The 22,003-nt window shown below is 43.5% G+C and overlaps 1 protein-coding gene across 1 annotated transcript in view; it reads right to left on the minus strand.

Annotated features, from left to right (window-relative positions):
• LOC306918390 (uncharacterized protein) overlaps positions 1-22,003 on the minus strand; it is a gene marked incomplete at both ends in the record, with an annotated part of 91,113 nt that overhangs the window by 4,604 nt on the left and 64,506 nt on the right. The window contains 2 exons of the mRNA XM_079531289.1: positions 625-718; positions 1,048-1,202. Coding sequence (XP_079387415.1) covers positions 625-718; positions 1,048-1,202 — 249 coding nt within the window. The remainder of the gene's footprint in view (positions 1-624; positions 719-1,047; positions 1,203-22,003) is intronic.

The following is a 22,003-nucleotide window of genomic DNA, read 5'->3' on the forward strand; positions in this document are numbered from 1 at the left end:
CGGACAGTGCTGGTAGGCAGGTATCAATACACTTTTAGACCCACATGTTTGTGGCAGCGTGTATGATTAAATGTATTTATTGATCGCCTCTTGTCTTGATTGTTTCAACATGACGTCATGGGCCGCTCTGCTCCATAACAGGCTTGATAAGCCCAAAGCGTATATTGATAACAGGTACTCAATAAGCTTGTTATCGGGTTTTTTCGGGTATCGGTTATCGAACTCCATCCCTATTTATAAAGCTCATTGTGTATAATTACAGTCTTATAGCTGCTTGCAGCTACAGTTAATAACCCACAGAGCCTAGTCCTTCCACGCGCCAGATTCGGGTTCTCCCAGTCCTGGCAGAGTAAGTTCCGGAGCAACGGATTGTGTGGCCCTGGGTCTTTCCCTAATGGGACTGATCGAGGGTAGCTACTGGGACGTAAGTCAGGACTTGATCACCCCGGCTGGGTCGCCTGAATGAGGGGTATGATGTTTGAGAGACCCGAAACCCCGTTGACCTCAGGATACATCACTGAGGATATGTCCCAGTTGCATCCTAGCGATGTTTTTCAGTTATAATAATGGTATTATGTCATGTTCATCAGCATCACTTTTATTTACCATCATGTTCAGTCTCACCTGGACATGGTTTGATGTCCTCAGCAGAAGAATCACGGCTAACACTGTTGTTGACGCCACAGGCCAGCAGTCCAGACAGACCCAGACCCTGACCCTAACACTGTTGTTGACGCCACAGGCCAGCAGTCCAGACAGACCCTGACCCTAACACTGTTGTTGACGCCACAGGCCAGCAGTCCAGACAGACCCAGACCCTGACCCTAACACTGTTGTTGACGCCACAGGCCAGCAGTCCAGACAGACCCAGACCCTGACCCTAACACTGTTGTTGACGCCACAGGCCAGCAGTCCAGACAGACCCAGACCCTGACCCTAACACTGTTGTTGACGCCACAGGCCAGCAGTCCAGACAGACCCAGACCCTGACCCTAACACTGTTGTTGACGCCACAGGCCAGCAGTCCAGACAGACCCAGACCCTGACCCTAACACTGTTGTTGACGCCACAGGCCAGCAGTCCAGACAGACCCTGTGTCAGAGTGACGCTGTACTGGACACTGTCCCCGGCACCGGAGCAGGACAGCCTCCTCTGGCCTTGGGACAGACACTCAGAGGACAGCTTGGGACGAGACACCGGAGCTGGAGGACAAGACAAGATATTAGTTTAACCCATTCAAAAAATGACACAAATGTCTTCTAAATCCTCACAGTTTTCTGAAAAACCCATGTTTCTATATCAGTGGTTCTCACAGGGTTAAACCCATGTTTCTATATCAGTGGTGCTCAACTTTTTTCATGTCAAGGACCCCCAGGAATTATCTGTATTTGGCCGCGGACCCCCATCTGACAATATGTTGTTCCAGGGACCACCCCCCCCCCCCCCCAGAAGCAAAGATTTGAGTTAAAAACGTTCGCTCTGAAAGAATATATATTCAAAGATTTGCACCACATTTTCACTATTTCTCAAAAATATGCGCTATGACCATGTAGATCTGCTATTTTTCAATAGCTATAAACTATAACAAAATGCTTAAAACACCAAGAGGGGTTCCCGTCCTGAATGGGTTAAACTTTAACACTGACGATTGTTTCACTCATGTCCATTTTACGCCATCTTGTCCCCTATAACACAAACATTAAATGCCATTAACAATAAAGAGAATTTAATGTTTGTGGTTGCACATCACCATTACATCACCTAATCAACATGAGTTAGACTTTAATATATTAGCGCCCCTCACTTCACACCAGTGTTGTTTTCGTCGACTAAAACTAAGACAAAAAATGTTCGTCGACTACCTTTTTTCACTAACAAAAACAAATGGAAACTAAATGAAAACTAAGCTATGATGACTAAAACTAAGACTAAATATACTGACAATTTCGTCGACAAATAAAAACTAGACTAAAATGTTAGGAAGGGACTAGTGGACAAGAGATCCAGTATAAATCATTTTACACTTGGTTGCATTTTACACTTGATCTACAAGCTCACAACGCGTCGCGTTGCGACGCGTTGTGAGCTTGTAGATCGGCTATTTGCAGCATGTGTAAAAACACTCATTACGACGGCATCAAGGCCCGCCAAAATACATTTTAGTCGACTAAATCAACTGTAGATATAGTCGACTAAAATCTTATGATATTTAGTCAACTAAAATTAGACTAACACTAAGACATTCCAGGTGACTAAAATGTGACTAAAACTAAATGAAGTTTCAGTCCAAAGACTATGACTAAACTAAAATCGAAATTTGCTGCCAAAAACAACACTACTTCACACGGGTGTGATTTTTTAAGTAAAACGTTACCTTGAACAGACAGACGGAGATGTTTAGTTTGAAGGAGGTTTCCTGAGGTGTCAAAGATCTCAAGAACATATTGACCTTCATCACTCCTTGTGATGTCACTCATCCCAAATGTTCCACTACTGCCATCAAAGTAGGATCTGTTTTGGTATTTAATTGCAGGCCTAAACCTCTTTTTAAAGTGAAATATAGTAGTAAAATATATAGTTTCATCTTTAATCCATGTGTATTCAAGTCCCGTCTCAATCCTGTCCAGCAGTCGCAGATCAACGGTTCCTCCCACAGCTCCGAAACACTGAGTTCCATTCTGTCATCACAGGGGCTCTGGAGACCTGAGGACGGACGGACGGACGGACGGACGGACGGACGGACGGACGGACGGACGGACGGACGGACGGACGGACAGACAGACAGACAGACAGATCAATAAATAAATATCACAGTGGCTCTGTAGACCTGAAGACACATAATTATGAAACAAGCGAGAAATAAATAATCATAACATCACAAATTAATGTTTCATTGTTAGAACAATAGATTCTATATTGGCTGTTGTTTCATTGTTAGAACAATGGGTTCTAGTTGGCTGTTGTTTCATTGTTAGAACAATAGGTTCTATATTGGCTGTTGTTTCATTGTTAGAACATTAGGTTCTATATTGGCTGTTGTTTAATTGTTAGAACAATATATTCTATAGTGGCTGTTGTTTCATTGTTAGAACAATAGGTTCTATATTGGCTGTTGTTTAATTGTTAGAACAATAGATTATATATTGGCTGTTGTTTAATTGTTAGAACAATAGGTTCTATATTGGCTGTTGTTTCATTGTTAGAACAATAGGTTCTATATTGGCTGTTGTTTCATTGTTAGAACAATAGGTTCTATATTGGCTGTTGTTTAATTGTTAGAACAATAGATTCTATATTGGCTGTTGTTTAATTGTTAGAACAATAGGTTCTATATTGGCTGTTGTTTCATTGTTAGAACAATAGATTCTATATTGGCTGATGTTTAATTGTTAGAACAATAGATTCTATATTGGCTGTTGTTTAATTGTTAGAACAATAGATTCTATAGTGGCTGTTGTTTCATTGTTAGAACAATAGGTTCTATATTGGCTGTTGTTTAATTGTTAGAACAATAGATTCTATATTGGCTGTTGTTTAATTGTTAGAACAATAGGTTCTATATTGGCTGTTGTTTCATTGTTAGAACAATAGATTCTATATTGGCTGATGTTTAATTGTTAGAACAATAGATTCTATATTGGCTGATGTTTCATTGTTAGAACAATAGATTCTATAGTGGTTGTTGTTTCATTGTTAGAACAATAGGTTCTATATTGGCTGTTGTTTCATTGTTAGAACAATAGATTCTATATTGGCTGTTGTTTAATTGTTAGAACAATAGGTTCTATACTGGCTGTTGTTTCATTGTTAGAACAATAGATTCTATATTGGCTGATGTTTAATTGTTAGAACAATAGATTCTATATTGGCTGTTGTTTCATTGTTAGAACAATAGATTCTATATTGGCTGTTGTTTCATTGTTAGAACAATAGATTCTATATTGGCTGTTGTTTCATTGTTAGAACAATGGGTTCTAGTTGGCTGTTGTTTCACAACTTCACAAAAAAAGCACCTTAAAGATGCTGAACTAACCCGGTGTGAACAAATTAAAAATCACACCTGTGTGAAGTGAGGGGCTCTCTTCTGGGAATGTGTCATGGTGACCCAACACGTCTATTAGCTCAGAGACTGACGTAAAATCCCTCCATTCATTGTCAATGGGAATTTAATGCTTGTGTAAGACGAAGTTCACATGAATAGCTTATAGCTGGTTATAGGAGGCGCTCAAAAATGATTGATTAACCCAGACCTGAGATCAGATTCTAAAAATGTCTTCTACATCCTGACAGTTTTATGAAAAAGCTATGTTTCTATGTCAGTGGTTCTTCGATTTTTCAAAAATAGCAGACCTACAAGCTCATAGATGAGCTTGTAGATCTGCTATTTTTCAATAGCTAAAGCATAACATGATGCTAACACCAAAAGGGGTTCCCGCCCAAAATGGGTTAAACACAATTCAGACTAGAAGCACCCTGGCCAAGACCTACGCTGAAAAGACTATCAGCGGAAGTGGCGGAAGTGTTGCGTGTAAGATAACTACGTCACGCGGTGCGGCTGTGTTTACTAGTCCCCACCCAATGATCATTTCAGCGGGAATACATTTTCGGGAACACAACGCTGCGATTGGTCAAAAAACGTTAACTTCCGGGGGGGGTTACACGGCGGAAGTCCCGCCTTTCGATAGCTTCTCTGCCTTAGGTTGTGACCAGGCTCTTCTTTTTCGCAGTTAAGTGAGCCTGGGACCGAGGCTAGACTAGAAGGGGTGCATACTTAGTTTAGACTAGTCATTGGTTAGACATGGGTTAAGGTTAGGTTTAGGTGTGCTGCCCCGTGGGAGGTTAGGTTTAGGTGTGCTGCCCCGTGGGAGGTTAGGTTTAGGTGTGCTGCCCCGTGGGAGGTTAGGTTTAGGTGTGCTGCCCCGTGGGAGGTTAGGTTTAGGTGTGCTGCCCCGTGGGAGGTTAGGTTTAGGTGTGCTGCCCCGTGGGAGGTTAGGTTTGGGTGTGCTGCCCCGTGGGAGGTTAGGTTTAGGTGTGCTGCCCCGTGGGAGGTTAGGGTTAGGTGTGCTGCCCCGTGGGAGGTTAGGTTTAGGTGTGCTGCCCCGTGGGAGGTTAGGTTTAGGTGTGCTGCCCCGTGGGAGGTTAGGGTTAGGTGTGCTGCCCCGTGGGAGGTTAGGTTTAGGTGTGCTGCCCTGTGGGAGGTTAGGTTTAGGTGTGCTGCCCCGTGGGAGGTTAGGTTTAGGTGTGCTGCCCCGTGGGAGGTTAGGTTTAGGTGTGCTGCCCCGTGGGAGGTTAGGTTTAGGTGTGCTGCCCCGTGGGAGGTTAGGTTTAGGTGTGCTGCCCCGTGGGAGGTTAGGTTTAGGTGTGCTGCCCCGTGGGAGGTTAGGTTTAGGTGTGCTGCCCCGTGGGAGGTTAGGTTTAGGTGTGTTGCCCCGTGGGAGGTTAGGTTTAGGTGTGCTGCCCTGTGGGAGGTTAGGTTTAGGTGTGCTGCCCCGTGGGAGGTTAGGTTTAGGTGTGCTGCTCCGTGGGAGGTTAGGTTTAGGGTGAGGGTTTGACATAGGTTGTAGTTGTAGGACTAATGACAGTAGCACACGCAAGTAGGCACATATGACCGAGCTGAATTAAAACAGTTGCACTGTTTAGATTGTGTCAATTTGACACATATGGCCCAGCGGTAGAGTGGCCGGATGGTAACCACAAGGTTCCCGGTTCGATTCCTGTGGGCTCCCCCAGAGTCAGCGTCGAAGTGTCCTTGAGCAAGACTCTGAACCCCTGATTGCTCCTGATGTGCTGGTTGGTGCCTTGCATGGTTTCCGCTGCCATCGGTGTGTGAATGTGTGTGAATGGGTGAATGTAATGCACAATCTATGTAAAGGTGTGTGAATGTGTGTGAATGCGTGTGTGAATGGGTGAATGCAATGCACAATCTATGTAAAGGTGTGTGAATGCGTGTGTGAATGGGTGAATGTAATGCACAATCTATGTAAAGGTGTGTGAATGTGTGTGAATGCGTGTGTGAATGGGTGAATGTAATGCACAATCTATGTAAAGGTGTGTGAATGTGTGTGAATGCGTGTGTGAATGGGTGAATGTAATGCACAATCTATGTAAAGGTGTGTGAATGCGTGTGTGAATGGGTGAATGTAATGCACAATCTATGTAAAGGTGTGTGAATGTGTGTGAATGCGTGTGTGAATGGGTGAATGTAATGCACAATCTATGTAAAGGTGTGTGAATGCGTGTGTGAATGGGTGAATGTAATGCACAATCTATGTAAAGGTGTGTGAATGCGTGTGTGAATGGGTGAATGTAATGCACAATCTATGTAAAGGTGTGTGAATGCGTGTGTGAATGGGTGAATGTAATGCACAATCTATGTAAAGGTGTGTGAATGTGTGTGTGAATGGGTGAATGTAATGCACAATCTATGTAAAGGTGTGTGAATGTGTGTGTGAATGGGTGAATGTAATGCACCATCTATGTAAAGGTGTGTGAATGCGTGTGTGAATGGGTGAATGTAATGCACCATCTATGTAAAGGTGTGTGAATGCGTGTGTGAATGGGTGAATGTAATGCACCATCTATGTAAAGGTGTGTGAATGTGTGTGTGAATGGGTGAATGTAATGCACCATCTATGTAAAGGTGTGTGAATGTGTGTGTGAATGGGTGAATGTAATGCACCATCTATGTAAAGGTGTGTGAATGTGTGTGTGAATGGGTGAATGTAATGCACCATCTATGTAAAGGTGTGTGAATGTGTGTGTGAATGGGTGAATGTAATGCACCATCTATGTAAAGGTGTGTGAATGTGTGTGTGAATGGGTGAATGTAATGCACCATCTATGTAAAGGTGTGTGAATGTGTGTGTGAATGGGTGAATGTAATGCACCATCTATGTAAAGGTGTGTGAATGTGTGTGTGAATGGGTGAATGTAATGCACCATCTATGTAAAGGTGTGTGAATGTGTGTGTGAATGGGTGAATGTAATGCACCATCTATGTAAAGGTGTGTGAATGTGTGTGTGAATGGGTGAATGTAATGCACCATCTATGTAAAGGTGTGTGAATGTGTGTGTGAATGGGTGAATGTAATGCACCATCTATGTAAAGGTGTGTGAATGTGTGTATGAATGGGTGAATGTAATGCACCATCTATGTAAAGGTGTGTGAATGTGTGTATGAATGGGTGAATGTAATGCACCATCTATGTAAAGGTGTGTGAATGTGTGTATGAATGGGTGAATGTAATGCACCATCTATGTAAAGGTGTGTGAATGTGTGTGTGAATGGGTGAATGTAATGCACCATCTATGTAAAGATGTGTGTATGAATGGGTGAATGTAATGCACCATCTATGTAAAGGTGTGTGAATGTGTGTGTGAATGGGTGAATGTAATGCACCATCTATGTAAAGGTGTGTGAATGTGTGTATGAATGGGTGAATGTAATGCACCATCTATGTAAAGGTGTGTGAATGTGTGTATGAATGGGTGAATGTAATGCACCATCTATGTAAAGGTGTGTGAATGTGTGTGTGAATGGGTGAATGTAATGCACCATCTATGTAAAGGTGTGTGAATGTGTGTGTGAATGGGTGAATGTAATGCACCATCTATGTAAAGGTGTGTGAATGTGTGTGTGAATGGGTGAATGTGATGCACCATCTATGTAAAGGTGTGTGAATGTGTGTGTGAATGGGTGAATGTAATGCACCATCTATGTAAAGGTGTGTGAATGTGTGTGTGAATGGGTGAATGTAATGCACCATCTATGTAAAGGTGTATGAATGTGTGTGTGAATGGGTGAATGTAATGCACAATCTATGTAAAGGTGTATGAATGTGTGTGTGAATGGGTGAATGTAATGCACAATCTATGTAAAGGTGTGTGAATGTGTGTGTGAATGGGTGAATGTAATGCACCATCTATGTAAAGGTGTATGAATGTGTGTATGAATGGGTGAATGTAATGCACCATCTATGTAAAGGTGTATGAATGTGTGTGTGAATGGGTGAATGTAATGCACCATCTATGTAAAGTGCCTTGGATAAAGGCGCTACATAAATGCACCATTGTGTCAGACTGAAAGGGGGCGTCTACCTTTCTACGTCTACTATGGACCCTCCGTCAGCCACACCACTAAAGCACAAGAAGGAAATGGACTTTTTAGACGGTACGGCCGTGGAAATGACAGAAGGCGCTCATCACTTCACGCGAGTGTTATTTTTTTGCTGAGCTTGTAGATCTGCTACTTTTGCTATTTTTTCTTTTTTCTACAATCTCACAGCGCGTTGCGACGCGTTGTGAGATTGTAGATCAGCTATTTTCAGCAAGTGTAAAATCAGTCATTACGACAATGAATGAATCAAGGCCCGCCGAAACTCATTTTAGTCGACTAAATCAACTGTAGATTTAGTGGACTAAAATCTTATGACATTTAGTCGACTGAAACTCGACTAACGCTAGAACATTCCAGGTGACTGAAATGTGACTAAAGCTAAAATGAAAACGGATGGATAATTTTGAATTATTAAGACATTAATTGTTTGTGGATGTCGTATTACATGTTCCCTATGTCTTAATCATATACCCCATGTCCTATATTTTTCATGTGCCTCAGGTCACACTGAGTTACATCTCACTTCTGTCCCAACATGTAGATAAATTAGATAAAGAATAGTCCCGTTTGCCACAGATTACATTGGTATCTGTGAGAACTGTTGTTTGACCTTGGAGCAAGGCAGTCTTCATGTCTCCCCCTAAACATTACGTTTTCCCAATCTTGATTAAAATGCTATATTGACCGTGTCCATTTGGTGACACGGAGAGAGACTTTTTGTAATTTGGCTGGTATGTGGGTTCATTCTTTGTGGTCTCCGAACTAAAGTGAACTGAAACATGATATGCTCCTGACTCAGGGCCTGATTAACACCTCTCAGGGCCCCTGGGCACTGAAGCTCGAAGGGCCCCCCCCTTCACATGCACATGTAAATCTTTGTGCGAGCGCATATCGCACACGCAACTTTTTTTTTCCTGTTTTGAGCCGTTTTGGGGTGGTTTTATGCCGTTATATTGGCCTATTTCCGGTCGCCTACCCCCCCCCCCCCACCATTTATTTCATTCGGATTAGCAGGGAAATTGTCTGTGCCCAGGGGCACAAGGGCCCCTGGGAACGTGCCCAAAGTGCCCATATGGTAGATCCGGCCCTGTCCTGACTGGACAATCCTTTCTTTCGTGGATTCATTTATTCATCTTTGGTATTTAAAGGTATTTTTCTAAAAGTATTTTACTTAAAGTATTATATATATATATATTGATCAGCTAATTCTTAAACTTAACAATCTAAAAGTTATTAATATAGGTTTAACATTATAACATTAAAGTTATTAATATAGGTTTAACATTATAACATTAAAGTTATTAATATAGGTTTAACATTATAACATTAAAGTTATTAATATAGGTTTAACATTATAACATTAAAGTTTAATATTTACTTGTTTTAAAAGGTTTTATAACCATTTTGGTAAATTGCATTTTAAATGCTCCCCCTGCCTGGGGTTTTATGTTTGAGCACCAATTGTAATCTGATTACTTTAAAAGTATTTTTATAGTTCCGGAGTTTCAGCTCTGCTATCGAATGAATACAGTCCTTATTAACATTATTAATTAGGGTGGCCGTGCAGTGGCAGCGGTGGCCGAACGGTTTGCGGAGCGGTCTTGATACCGGAAGGTCGCCAGTTCGTATCCCCGGACCGGCACGTTAAAATTACCACCGCTGAAGTGCCCTTGAGCAAGGCATTGAACCACTACCATGAAATGTTCTATGAGCAGGGCCTGGCTGTAAACAAGTATCTGATGCTTAGTCCAGTTACCCTGGGTAAATATAGTAACTTTGCTTTGCTTTGGTAATTATACATTTATTTAACAAAAACTATTCAAGAGACTATGACTAAAACTAAAGTCAAATGTTGCTGTCAACAACAACACTGGTCCATATAAAAGGGAACATGAATATGACTGGCAGATATAATAGATATGCCTGTGACATCATACCAGGATGTTACGCAAGAACGCAGGCCTACTGAGTGGCAAAAAGAAAAGCTACTTTATGGCCTTGACAGCCCATATTGTACATACATACATACATACATACATACATACATACATACATACATACAAGTCCTATCTGATTCCATGAAACAATGTTAAAGTCACTTTGCCACTGACTTAATGCACGTTGAACGCCCTCTATAGTGAATGTGAACAATGTGTTAAAAACAGTGTATGAATCATCTTCTCACCATGAGACAGTCCAGCCGTCGTCATCAGCAGCACAACGAACGCAGTCTCCATGTGACGTGTTCCGGTCGAATGTGAGGAGGATGGAGAGGAGAGGAGGTTCTGGTCAGAGGAGAGGTGGAGGCAGAGCGAGCGTAGAGAGAGAGGTGTCGATCCTTCAACATCAGCTGACAGAGTCAACATGAAGCCTAAACGCTATACCCACCCCTATAACCCTATAGAGACACACGCCCTCTCTGCACGTCAACCAATCAGCACGTCAGAGACACACCCCCTCTCTGCACGTCAACCAATCAGCGCGTCAGAGACACGAGATAACGGGCAAACGTTGATCAAAATAATTCCTCTACATTCTCTAATTGTGTAGACTTCTTGTAAATTATTACATAATGCAGACGTTTAACTCTGGAGTCCATTTGGTTTAATTTTATCTTCAACTCTCAAGAGTTAAAGAGCTATACAGTATAAAGGGTCCATTTGGTTACCAGCTCTCCGTCATTTAGCTGGTAGTCCCCGGACCACTGGGGACCCCCAGACCACATGGGGACCACCTGGAACCCCCTCAAGGACCATTAGCTGCATGGGGACTACCTGGAACCCCCTCAGGGACCACCTGGAACCCCCTCAGGGACCACCGGTGGTCCCCGGACCACTGGGGACCACCTGGAACCCCCTCAGGGACCACTGGTGGTCCCTGAGGGACCACTGGTTGGACAACCCACTGCTGTAGAGGGAATTAAGAGGAAGTGCTTTAGAGGAAAGAGGAAGTGTTGGAGGTTGTTCTTTTTTTCTGATGGAAAAAATAAGAAGAGGTGGCAGAGGAAGTCACATGACCATGACCAGAGGAAGTCACATGACCATGACCAGAGGAAGTCACATGACCATGACCAGAGGAAGTCACATGACCATGACCAGAGGAAGTCACATGACCATGACCAGAGGAAGTCACATGACCATGACCAGAGGAAGTCACATGACCATGACCAGAGGAAGTCACATGACCATGACCAGAGGAAGTCACATGACCATGACCAGAGGAAGTCACATGACCATGACCAGAGGAAGTCACATGACCATGACCAGAGGAAGTCACATGACCATGACCAGAGGAAGTCACATGACCATGACCAGAGGAAGTCACATGACCATGACCAGAGGAAGTCACATGACCATGACCAGAGGAAGTCACATGACCATGACCAGAGGAAGTCACATGACCATGACCAGAGGAAGTCACATGACCATGACCAGAGGAAGTCACATGACCATTAACCCATTTAGACCCGAGGACGATTCTACAAATGTCTGACAGTTTTCTGAAAAACCCTATGTTTCTGTGTCAGTCGTTCTCACAGGGTTAAACCCTATGTTTCTGTGTCAGTCGTTCTCACAGGGTTAAACCCTATGTTTCTGTGTCAGTCGTTCTCACAGGGTTAAACCCTATGTTTCTGTGTCAGTCGTTCTCACAGGGTTAAACCCTATGTTTCTGTGTCAGTCGTTCTCACAGGGTTAAACCCTATGTTTCTGTGTCAGTCGTTCTCACAGGGTTAAACCCTATGTTTCTGTGTCAGTCGTTCTCACAGGGTTAAACCCTATGTTTCTGTGTCAGTCGTTCTCACAGGGTTAAACCCTATCTTTCTATGTCAGTCGTTCTCACAGGGTTAAACCCTATGTTTCTGTGTCAGTCGTTCTCACAGGGTTAAACCCTATGTTTCTGTGTCAGTCGTTCTCACAGGGTTAAACCCTATGTTTCTATGTCAGTCGTTCTCACAGGGTTAAACCCTATGTTTCTATGTCAGTCGTTCTCACAGGGTTAAACCCTATGTTTCTATGTCAGTCGTTCTCACAGGGTTAAACCCTATGTTTCTATGTCAGTCGTTCTCACAGGGTTAAACCCTATGTTTCTATGTCAGTCGTTCTCACAGGGTTAAACCCTATGTTTCTGTGTCAGTCGTTCTCACAGTGTTAAACCCTATGTTTCTGTGTCAGTCGTTCTCACAGGGTTAAACCCTATGTTTCTATGTCAGTCGTTCTCACAGGGTTAAACTCTATGTTTCTATGTCAGTCGTTCTCACAGGGTTAAACCCTATGTTTCTATGTCAGTCGTTCTCACAGGGTTAAACCCTATGTTTCTATGTCAGTCGTTCTCACAGGGTTAAACCCTATGTTTCTATGTCAGTCGTTCTCACAGGGTTAAACCCTATGTTTCTATGTCAGTCGTTCTCACAGGGTTAAACCCTATGTTTCTATGTCAGTCGTTCTCACAGGGTTAAACCCTATGTTTCTGTGTCAGTCGTTCTCACAGGGTTAAACCCTATGTTTCTATGTCAGTCGTTCTCACAGGGTTAAACCCTATGTTTCTATGTCAGTCGTTCTCACAGGGTTAAACCCTATGTTTCTATGTCAGTCGTTCTCACAGGGTTAAACCCTATGTTTCTGTGTCAGTCGTTCTCACAGGGTTAAACCCTATGTTTCTATGTCAGTCGTTCTCACAGGGTTAAACCCTATGTTTCTATGTCAGTCGTTCTCACAGGGTTAAACCCTGTGTTTCTGTGTCAGTCGTTCTCAAACATTTTCATTTCAAGGACCCCCAAAAATGTATTATGTATGTATAAATGTATATATGTCATTGGTCTTCAACATCTGAAAATATGTTGTACCTAGAACCTGGTGTTGGAGAGGACAGTGTGGAGGACAACTAGAACCTGGTGTTGGAGAGGACAGTGTGGAGGACAACTAGAACCTGGTGTTGGAGAGGACTGTGTGGAGGGCAACTAGAACCTGGTGTTGGAGAGGACAGTGTGGAGGACAACTGGAACCTGGTGTTGGAGAGGACTGTGTGGAGGGCAACTAGAACCTGGTGTTGGAGAGGACAGTGTGGAGGGCAACTAGAACCTGGTGTTGGAGAGGACAGTGTGGAGGACAACTAGAACCTGGTGTTGGAGAGGACAGTGTGGAGGGCAACTAGAACCTGGTGTTGGAGAGGACAGTGTGGAGGGCAACTAGAACCTGGTGTTGGAGAGGACAGTGTGGAGGGCAACTAGAACCTGGTGTTGGAGAGGACAGTGTGGAGGGCAACTAGAACCTGGTGTTGGAGAGGACAGTGTGGAGGGCAGCGATCCAGGAATCCAGAGTTGGTGTTGATTGGCTAGACCTCACTCTCTCACAGTGACTAATTAACTAACTAATGGTTGCAAGGAACTGCATGTTGCAAGACGCACGCACGCACGCACGCACACACACACGCACACACACACAAGTACATATGTATAACAAATAGTCGCCTATTAACAAAGTGATGCGTTGAAAAGGCTACAATTATGCAGCAGCACCAACAACAAACAAAGAAATACTTCTGCATGCATATATTACCTTGTAATTAACATTAATTAATGTACAATAATCATGGAGAATTTATAGATTTAAATTCAATCTGGCCAATCTGGACTGGAGGGGCACAAAATCCAATCTGGGGGGGAAATGCCCCCCAATAGAGCGTCACAGTCCCGCCCTCTTTCATGACGACGCCAGGCCCAGGAAATGATTCCCAATGCATTTTTCCCATAGACATTTCAAAAAGTATTTATTTAAAGACGGTTACGCCGCGGACAAAGCCAACTCGAGTCGTGACAACTCATGACAACAAACACAATATTTTGGACCAAACAAATAATTACAAAGAAGAAAAACAACAAAAAAAGTGTTGTTTTTTTCTTCTTTCTAAACATACCACCGTCACTCTATTCTGAGTGATGTGAGCTAGAATTTAAAGCCCACGAGAGGGCCGTCCCTAGCTTTTCAGACGCCGCCCCCCTCTTGGTGACGTACACGTTTTCACACGCTATAGAGACGCCATTGAACTGCAGCCACCTGTAAGGTCTCTTTGAGAGCGGTTTTGAAGGAGTCTAGGTATTCACATTTCTTTAACGACTGTTGGTACCGCCCTACCAACAGTCATAAAGGAATGTGGATTTCCGTGGCATGGGAGGAGAACGAACTCAACCTCTTGTTTGAGCCAAATCTGGGTCGCGATGTTTAAGTCTCACTTGTTTCGTCATTTCATAGTTTTACATCTTAATGTCAAACCCTGACCAATGAGCTGTGGCCAAACTGTCATGTGACAACACCATGACCAATTGATTGATTGATTGATTGAAATATTTATTAACAGTTTGCAGAATTACAGTACATTTCAAGCACAAACTCAATACAAAGGCTGTACAGACGTACAAATAGACACTTCTATATAGACAAATAACAGAACAGGAATTCATCATAATGGAGGTAAAAAGGGAAAAGAAACATATACAGTGAGGGAAAAAGGGGGGGGCGGTGGGGGGGGGATTCAGATTTTATGGGGGCCAGTTTCGAATTGCAGCCGTCCGTAGGTGCCCTTTGAGAGCGGTTTTGAAGGAGTCAAGGGATTCGCATGTCTTAATGACTGTTGGTAGGGCGTTCCACATTTTGGTGGCATAGGAGCGAAAATAATTTAGTCCCTTGTTTGTGCCGAATCTGGGTTGTACATGGTTCGTTGCACTCCCTCTGGTGTTGTGGGTGTGGACTTCGTTAACATTAAGGAAGTATCCAGACAGGAACATGGGTATCATGAGCTGTGGCCAAACTGTCATGTGACAACACTTTGAATAATAAATAAATACACGACAACAGAACCATGACAGACTTTCAACAATCCGTTTATTAAATTCAGTTTATCATTTAGGCACTGAGCAATGAATCCACAGAGCCATTTACAGTAACATGTTTTATCATTTAGGCACTGAGCAATGAATCCACAGCCATTTACAGTAACATGTTTTATCATTTAGGCACTGAGCAATGAATCCACAGAGCCATTTACAGTAACATGTTTTATCATTTAGGCACTGAGCAATGAATCCACAGAGCCATTTACAGTAACATGTTTTATCATTTAGGCACTGATCATCAATGAATCCACAGAGCCATTTACAGTAACATGTTTTAGAACACCACAAAGTTGGTACGGTGACTTTAAAATAAAATACACCATGAAATAAAATACACCATACAATAAAATACACCTTTGGCCCAGCCTGTAACAGGAACATCTGTTACACAAAAGAATACATAGGCCTACAGTATAAATCACACCCGTGTGAAGTGAGGGGCGCTATCTCATCATCGTACATCATCTCATCCCGACCAATCACAATCTGCGTCCTCACCTTCGTCATCAGTGTGTGTGTTTACACAAACACTTTAAATCCCCCTTCATTGTGGATGTGAATGTAATGTTTGTGTTGGACAGTCTTCATTGTGGATGTGAATGTAATGTTTGTGTTGGACAGTCTTCATTGTGGATGTGGATGTAATGTTTGTGTTGGACAGTCTTCATTGTGGATGTGAATGTAATGTTTATGTTGGACAGTCTTCATTGTGGATGTGAATGTAATGTTTGTGTTGGACAGTCTTCATTGTGGATGTGAATGTAATGTTTGTGTTGACAGTCTTCATTGTGGATGTGAATGTAATGTTTGTGTTGGACAGTCTTCATTGTGGATGTGAATGTAATGTTTGTGTTGGACAGTCTTCATTGTGGATGTGAATGTAATGTTTGTGTTGGACAGTCTTCATTGTGGATGTGAATGTAATGTTTGTGTTGGACAGTCTTCATTGTGGATGTGGATGTAATGTTTGTGTTGGACAGTCTTCATTGTGGATGTGAATGTAATGTTTGTGTTGACAAAGTTATTGCACACACGCCAAATGCTGGACATGGGAGGGGCTAGCGCCCGTCAGAAATAATACAATAAGACTGTATGATAACTGTCAAATTATAGAATACAATAATCAAGTATATAAAAAACAAGAATACGAAACATCATCATCATCACCAGTCTTGATGGAAAGTCATTTATGATACATAATTATCAATGTGTGGAGTGGAGGTTTGTGGAGCCATTTATGATACATAATTATCAATGTGTGGAGTGGAGGTTTGTGGAGCCATTTATGATACATAATTATCAATGTGTGGAGTGGAGGTTTGTGGAGCCATTTATGATACATAATTATCAATGTGTGGAGTGGAGGTTTGTGGAGCCATTTATGATACATAATTATCAATGTGTGGAGTGGAGGTTTGTGGAGCCATTTATGATACATAATTATCAATGCGTGGAGTGGAGGTTTGTGGAGCCATTTATGATACATAATTATCAATGCGTGGAGTGGAGGTTTGTGGAGCCATTTATGATACATAATCAATGTGTGGAGTGGAGGTTTGTGGAGCCATTTATGATACATAATTATCAATGTGTGGAGTGGAGGTTTGTGGAGCCATTTATGATACATAATTATCAATGTGTGGAGTGGAGGTTTGTGGAGTCATTTATGATACATAATTATCAATGCGTGGAGTGGAGGTTTGTGGAGCCATTTATGATACATAATTATCAATGTGTGGAGTGGAGGTTTGTGGAGATCTGTCTAGCCTAATCTAACATAGCCTCGGAAACCCAGACGTTTTTATTTCCAGGGAGAAAAATAAAGTCTGGGTCCATTTCAATACGACATACAGTAGCGCAAACGTCGATCACTCTGATTTCTGATCGCCTGCATATTTGTTAAATTGACACGCACGCACACACGCACACACACACACACACACACACACACACACACACACACACACACACACACACACACACACACAGACGCAGCTGCGTCTAGATTGTCCCAGCGTATCCTGCTGGGAGCTGCCTATGCCATAGAGAGCATAGGTGGGCCTCAGGAAAAGCTCCCTGTGGCGATGACTGGTTCAAACACAGAGGGTCTAGTTAACTAGTGTTAACTAGTGATAACTAGTGTTAACTAGTGTCCACTAGGAGCAGTATGCAGGCAGGCTGTGTTACTAGATTGGTTGAGACGGTTGTGAGTTTGTTGATCTGCTATTTTGAAACACATTTGAAGGAGATGAATGGTATAAATGATGGTATAAATCTACATATTCATACATTAATGAGGTATAAAGCTCCATATTCATACATTAATGAGGTATAAATCTCCATATTCGTACATTGAGGTATAAATCTACATATTCATACAATAATTAGGTATAAATCTCCATATTCGTACATTAATGAGGTATAAATCTACATATTCGTACATTGAGGTATACATCTACATATTCATACATTAATGAGGTATAAATCTACATATTCGTACATTAATGAGGTATAAATCTACATATTCATACATTAATGAGGTATAAATCTACATATTCGTACATTAATGAGGTATAAATCTACATATTCATTAACCTGAGATCAGACATAAAGTAGCATCAGGTGTATGCTGTGCATTATATCAGTTAACTCTTTCACTGCCACCTGTTCTCTCCTTGCCAAGGTGTTTTCAGTCAGCTCTTTGTTTTAAAGGTGAAAATTACCCGGGTCGTCACCAGGAGGTCAGCAAACGGCTAATGGATCCTCCTGTGATGTTTTTGGCTGTTTCTTTTGGTTACCTGAGGCATTGTAACGGCGTCTAATGAGCCGTGGGTAAAGCCATCTTTATAAATGTCCCGTCGGCCACCGGCCCACTTGGGAACGATGCAAGTTGGGAACCTAGCATGCAGTACCCGCTGTCATAGTATACCCGTTTTAACGGTCTGTCTGTGTCCATATATGGAGATCTCTGTGTCTGTCTGTCTGTTTCCATATATGGAGATCTCTGTGTCTGTCTGTCTGAGTCTGAAGAGTGCAAACTGACTGTGGAAAGTGGACTGGTTAAGTAATCAAATGGCAGGTGTGGCTTGGCTGAGGCAGAGGCTGTGAACGGTACAGGTGAGGCTGAGTGGACTTTATGGGTCTGGGAGGCTAAATGTCATCAAACGGTGGTCCGTGGCTCAAATGGGTCTGGGAGGCTAAATGTCATCAGACGGTGGTCCGTGGCTCAAATGGGTCTGGGAGGCTAAATGTCATCAAACGGTGGTCCGTGGCTCAAATGGGTCTGAGAGGCTAAATGTCATCAAACGGTGGTCCGTGGCTCAAATGGGTCTGAGAGGCTAAATGTCATCAAAAGGTGGTCCGTGGCTCAAATGGGTCTGAGAGGCTAAATGTCATCAAACGGTGGTCCGTGGCTCAAATGGGTCTGAGAGGTTAAATGTCATCAAACAGTGGTCCGTGGCTCAGATGGGTCTGAGAGGCTAAATGTCATCAAACGGTGGTACGTGGCTCAGATGGGTCTGAGAGGCTAAATGTCATCAAAAGGTGGTCCGTGGCTCAGATGGGTCTGAGAGGCTAAATGTCATCAGACGGTGGTCCGTGGCTCAAATGGGTCTGAGAGGCTAAATGTCATCAAAAGGTGGTCCGTGGCTCAGATGGGTCTGAGAGGCTAAATGTCATCAAAAGGTGGTCCGTGGCTCAAATGGGTCTGTGAGGCTAAATGTCATCAGACGGTGGTCCGTGGCTCAAATGGGTCTGAGAGGCTAAATGTCATCAGACGGTGGTCCGTGGCTCAAATGGGTCTGAGAGGCTAAATGTCATCAGACGGTGGTCCGTGGCTCAAATGGGTCTGAGAGGCTAAATGTCATCAGACGGTGGTCCGTGGCTCAGATGGGTCTGAGAGGCTAAATGACGGTGGTCAGATGGTGAATAATACATGATGTACCTTGATGTGATGTGAAAAGAGTTTTTAGGTCATTCTTGTGTTTGGTCACTAGATGGCAGTGTAAGACTGTTTTCTTACTGTTGTTCAGACACTAAATCATCCGTCCATGAGAACGGGATCAACACACACACACACACACACACACACACACACACACACACACACACACACACACACACACACACACACACACACACACACACACACACACACACACACACACACACACACACACACACACACACACACACACACACACACACACACACACACACACACACACACACACACACACACACACACACACACACACACACACACACACACACACACACACACACACACACACACACACACACACACACACACACACACACACACACACACACACACACACACACACACACACACACACACACACACACACACACACACACACACACACACACACACACACACACACACACACACACACACACACACACACACACACACACACACACACACACACACACACACACACACACACACACACACACACACACACACACACACACACACACACACACACACACACACACACACACACACACACACACACACACACACACACACACACACACACACACACACACACACACACACACACACACACACACACACACACACACACACACACACACACACACACACACACACACACACACACACACACACACACACACACACACACACACACACACACACACACACACACACACACACACACACACACACACACACACACACACACACACACACACACACACACACACACACACACACACACTTCCCCAGTGAGCTGTGGCGTTCCACAAGGAAGCATACTAGGGACTCTACTGTTCCTAATATATGTAAACGACATGACATCAGCTTGTGACTGCAACTTGTTCCTGTTCGCAGATGACTCGGCACTGCTGGTCTCGGACAGGAACAAACTGCAGGTTGAAAATGCGCTCAGCTCTGAACTCGGTAGAATCTGCACCTGGCTCGCTGATAACAAACTATCTTTACACCTGGGAAAAACTGAATCCATGCTCTTTGGATCTAATAGTAATCTCAGCAAGGCAAATGGCTTCATGGTTAGAGTGTTATCACACGTAAAGATGAAATTACCTACCTAGGTTCCATCCTGGAGGCTAATCTTTCCGGTGATAAAATGGCCACCAACGTAATCAAAAAAGTCAACCAAAGAACAAGATTCCTTTACAGGATCTCCTCACTGGTCAACACAAACACCTTGAAGACCTTAACAGGAGCCCTCGTACAAGGTTTCTTTGACTATGCATGCACCTCCTGGTACCACAGCACCTCAAAGGCCCTTAAAACTAGGCTATAGACTTCCCAAAACAAACTGGTCAGGCTCCTACTTGGCCTCACCCCCCGAACCCACCTCACCCCTGCCCACTTTGACAGACTGGAATGGCTTAGCTAGGGTCAACGACAGAGTACAGCATCTTGCAATGGGTCTGGTCCGCAAGATTCGATACTCCACCAAGATACCCATGTACCTGTCTAGATACTTCCTTAATGTTAACGAAGTCCACACCCACAACACCAGAGGGAGTGCAACGAACCATGTACAACCCAGATTCGGCACAAACAAGGGACTACATTCTTTTCGCTCCTATGCCACCAAAATGTGGAACGCCCTACCAACAGTCATTAAGACATGCGAATCCCTTGACTCCTTCAAAACCACTCTCAAAGGGCACCTACGGTCGGCTGCAATTCGAAACTGGCCCTCGTAAAAATCTGAATCCCCCCACCTGTTAAGATTAACCCGTTTTGGACTGAGGTCGATAAAAAAAAAGCCTTCTAAATCCTAACATTTTTCTGATGTTTCTATGTCAGTGGTGCTCAACCTTTTTCATGTCAAGGACCCCCAGAATTCTCTCTATTGGGCCACGGACCCCCATCTGAAAATATGTAGTTCCAGGGACCCCCCCCCCCCCCAGAAGCAAATATTTTAGTTAAAAATGTTCGCACTGAAATATATATTCAATGATTTGCGCCACATTTTAACGATTTAAAAAAAATAGCAGACCTACAAGCTCGCGCTACGAGCTTGTAGGTCTGCTAAATTATAACATAATGTTTAAAACACCAAAAGGGGTTCCCGCCCAAAATGGATTAATACAGTATTTACAGTAAACAGGGGGAGGGGTCTGACTTTTTACCGGGTCCAGATTTGAACTACAGCGGTGCCGTCTCCAGCCCCCCCGCCCCCCCCCCCCCCCCCCCCCCAACCCCCCCCTATATGTATAACAAATAGTCACCTATTGACAAAGTGATGCGTTGAAAAAGGCTACAATTAACAACAAAGAAATACAAATGTGTGGAGCATTATAATGTCTTCTGCATGCCTATATTACCTTGTATTTCTATTAACTTAATTAATTTGAACATGTACAATAATCTTGGAGAACTTTACTTCAAGATTTAACATTTGTAAAACATATTAAAATATTGGTACGGTAGGGTTAGGGTACCACTGGTACTACTGGTACTATTGGTAGGTAGGGTACTACTGGCCAATCTGGACTGGAGGGTATAGGGTAGGGTACTACTGGCCAATCTGGACTGGAGGGTATAGGGTAGGGTACTACTGGTAGGTAGGGTAGGGTACTACTGGCCAATCTGGACTGGAGGGTATAGGGTAGGGTACTACTGGCCAATCTGGACTGGAGGGTATAGGGTAGGGTACTACTGGCCAATCTGGACTGGAGGGTATAGGGTAGGGTACTACTGGCCAATCTGGACTGGAGGGTATAGGGTAGGGTACTACTGGCCAATCTGGACTGGAGGGTATAGGGTAGGGTACTACTGGCCAATCTGGACTGGAGGGTATAGGGTAGGGTACTACTGGCCAATCTGGACTGGAGGGTATAGGGTGGGGTACTACTGGCCAATCTGGACTGGAGGGTATAGGGTAGGGTACTACTGGCCAATCTGGACTGGAGGGTATAGGGTAGGGTACTACTGGCCAATCTGGACTGGAGGGCATAGGGTAGGG

The sequence above is a fragment of the Electrona antarctica genome (genome assembly GCF_951216825.1).
Source record: "Electrona antarctica genome assembly, contig: scaffold_49, whole genome shotgun sequence".
In the NCBI taxonomy this organism is placed as follows: domain Eukaryota; kingdom Metazoa; phylum Chordata; class Actinopteri; order Myctophiformes; family Myctophidae; genus Electrona; species Electrona antarctica.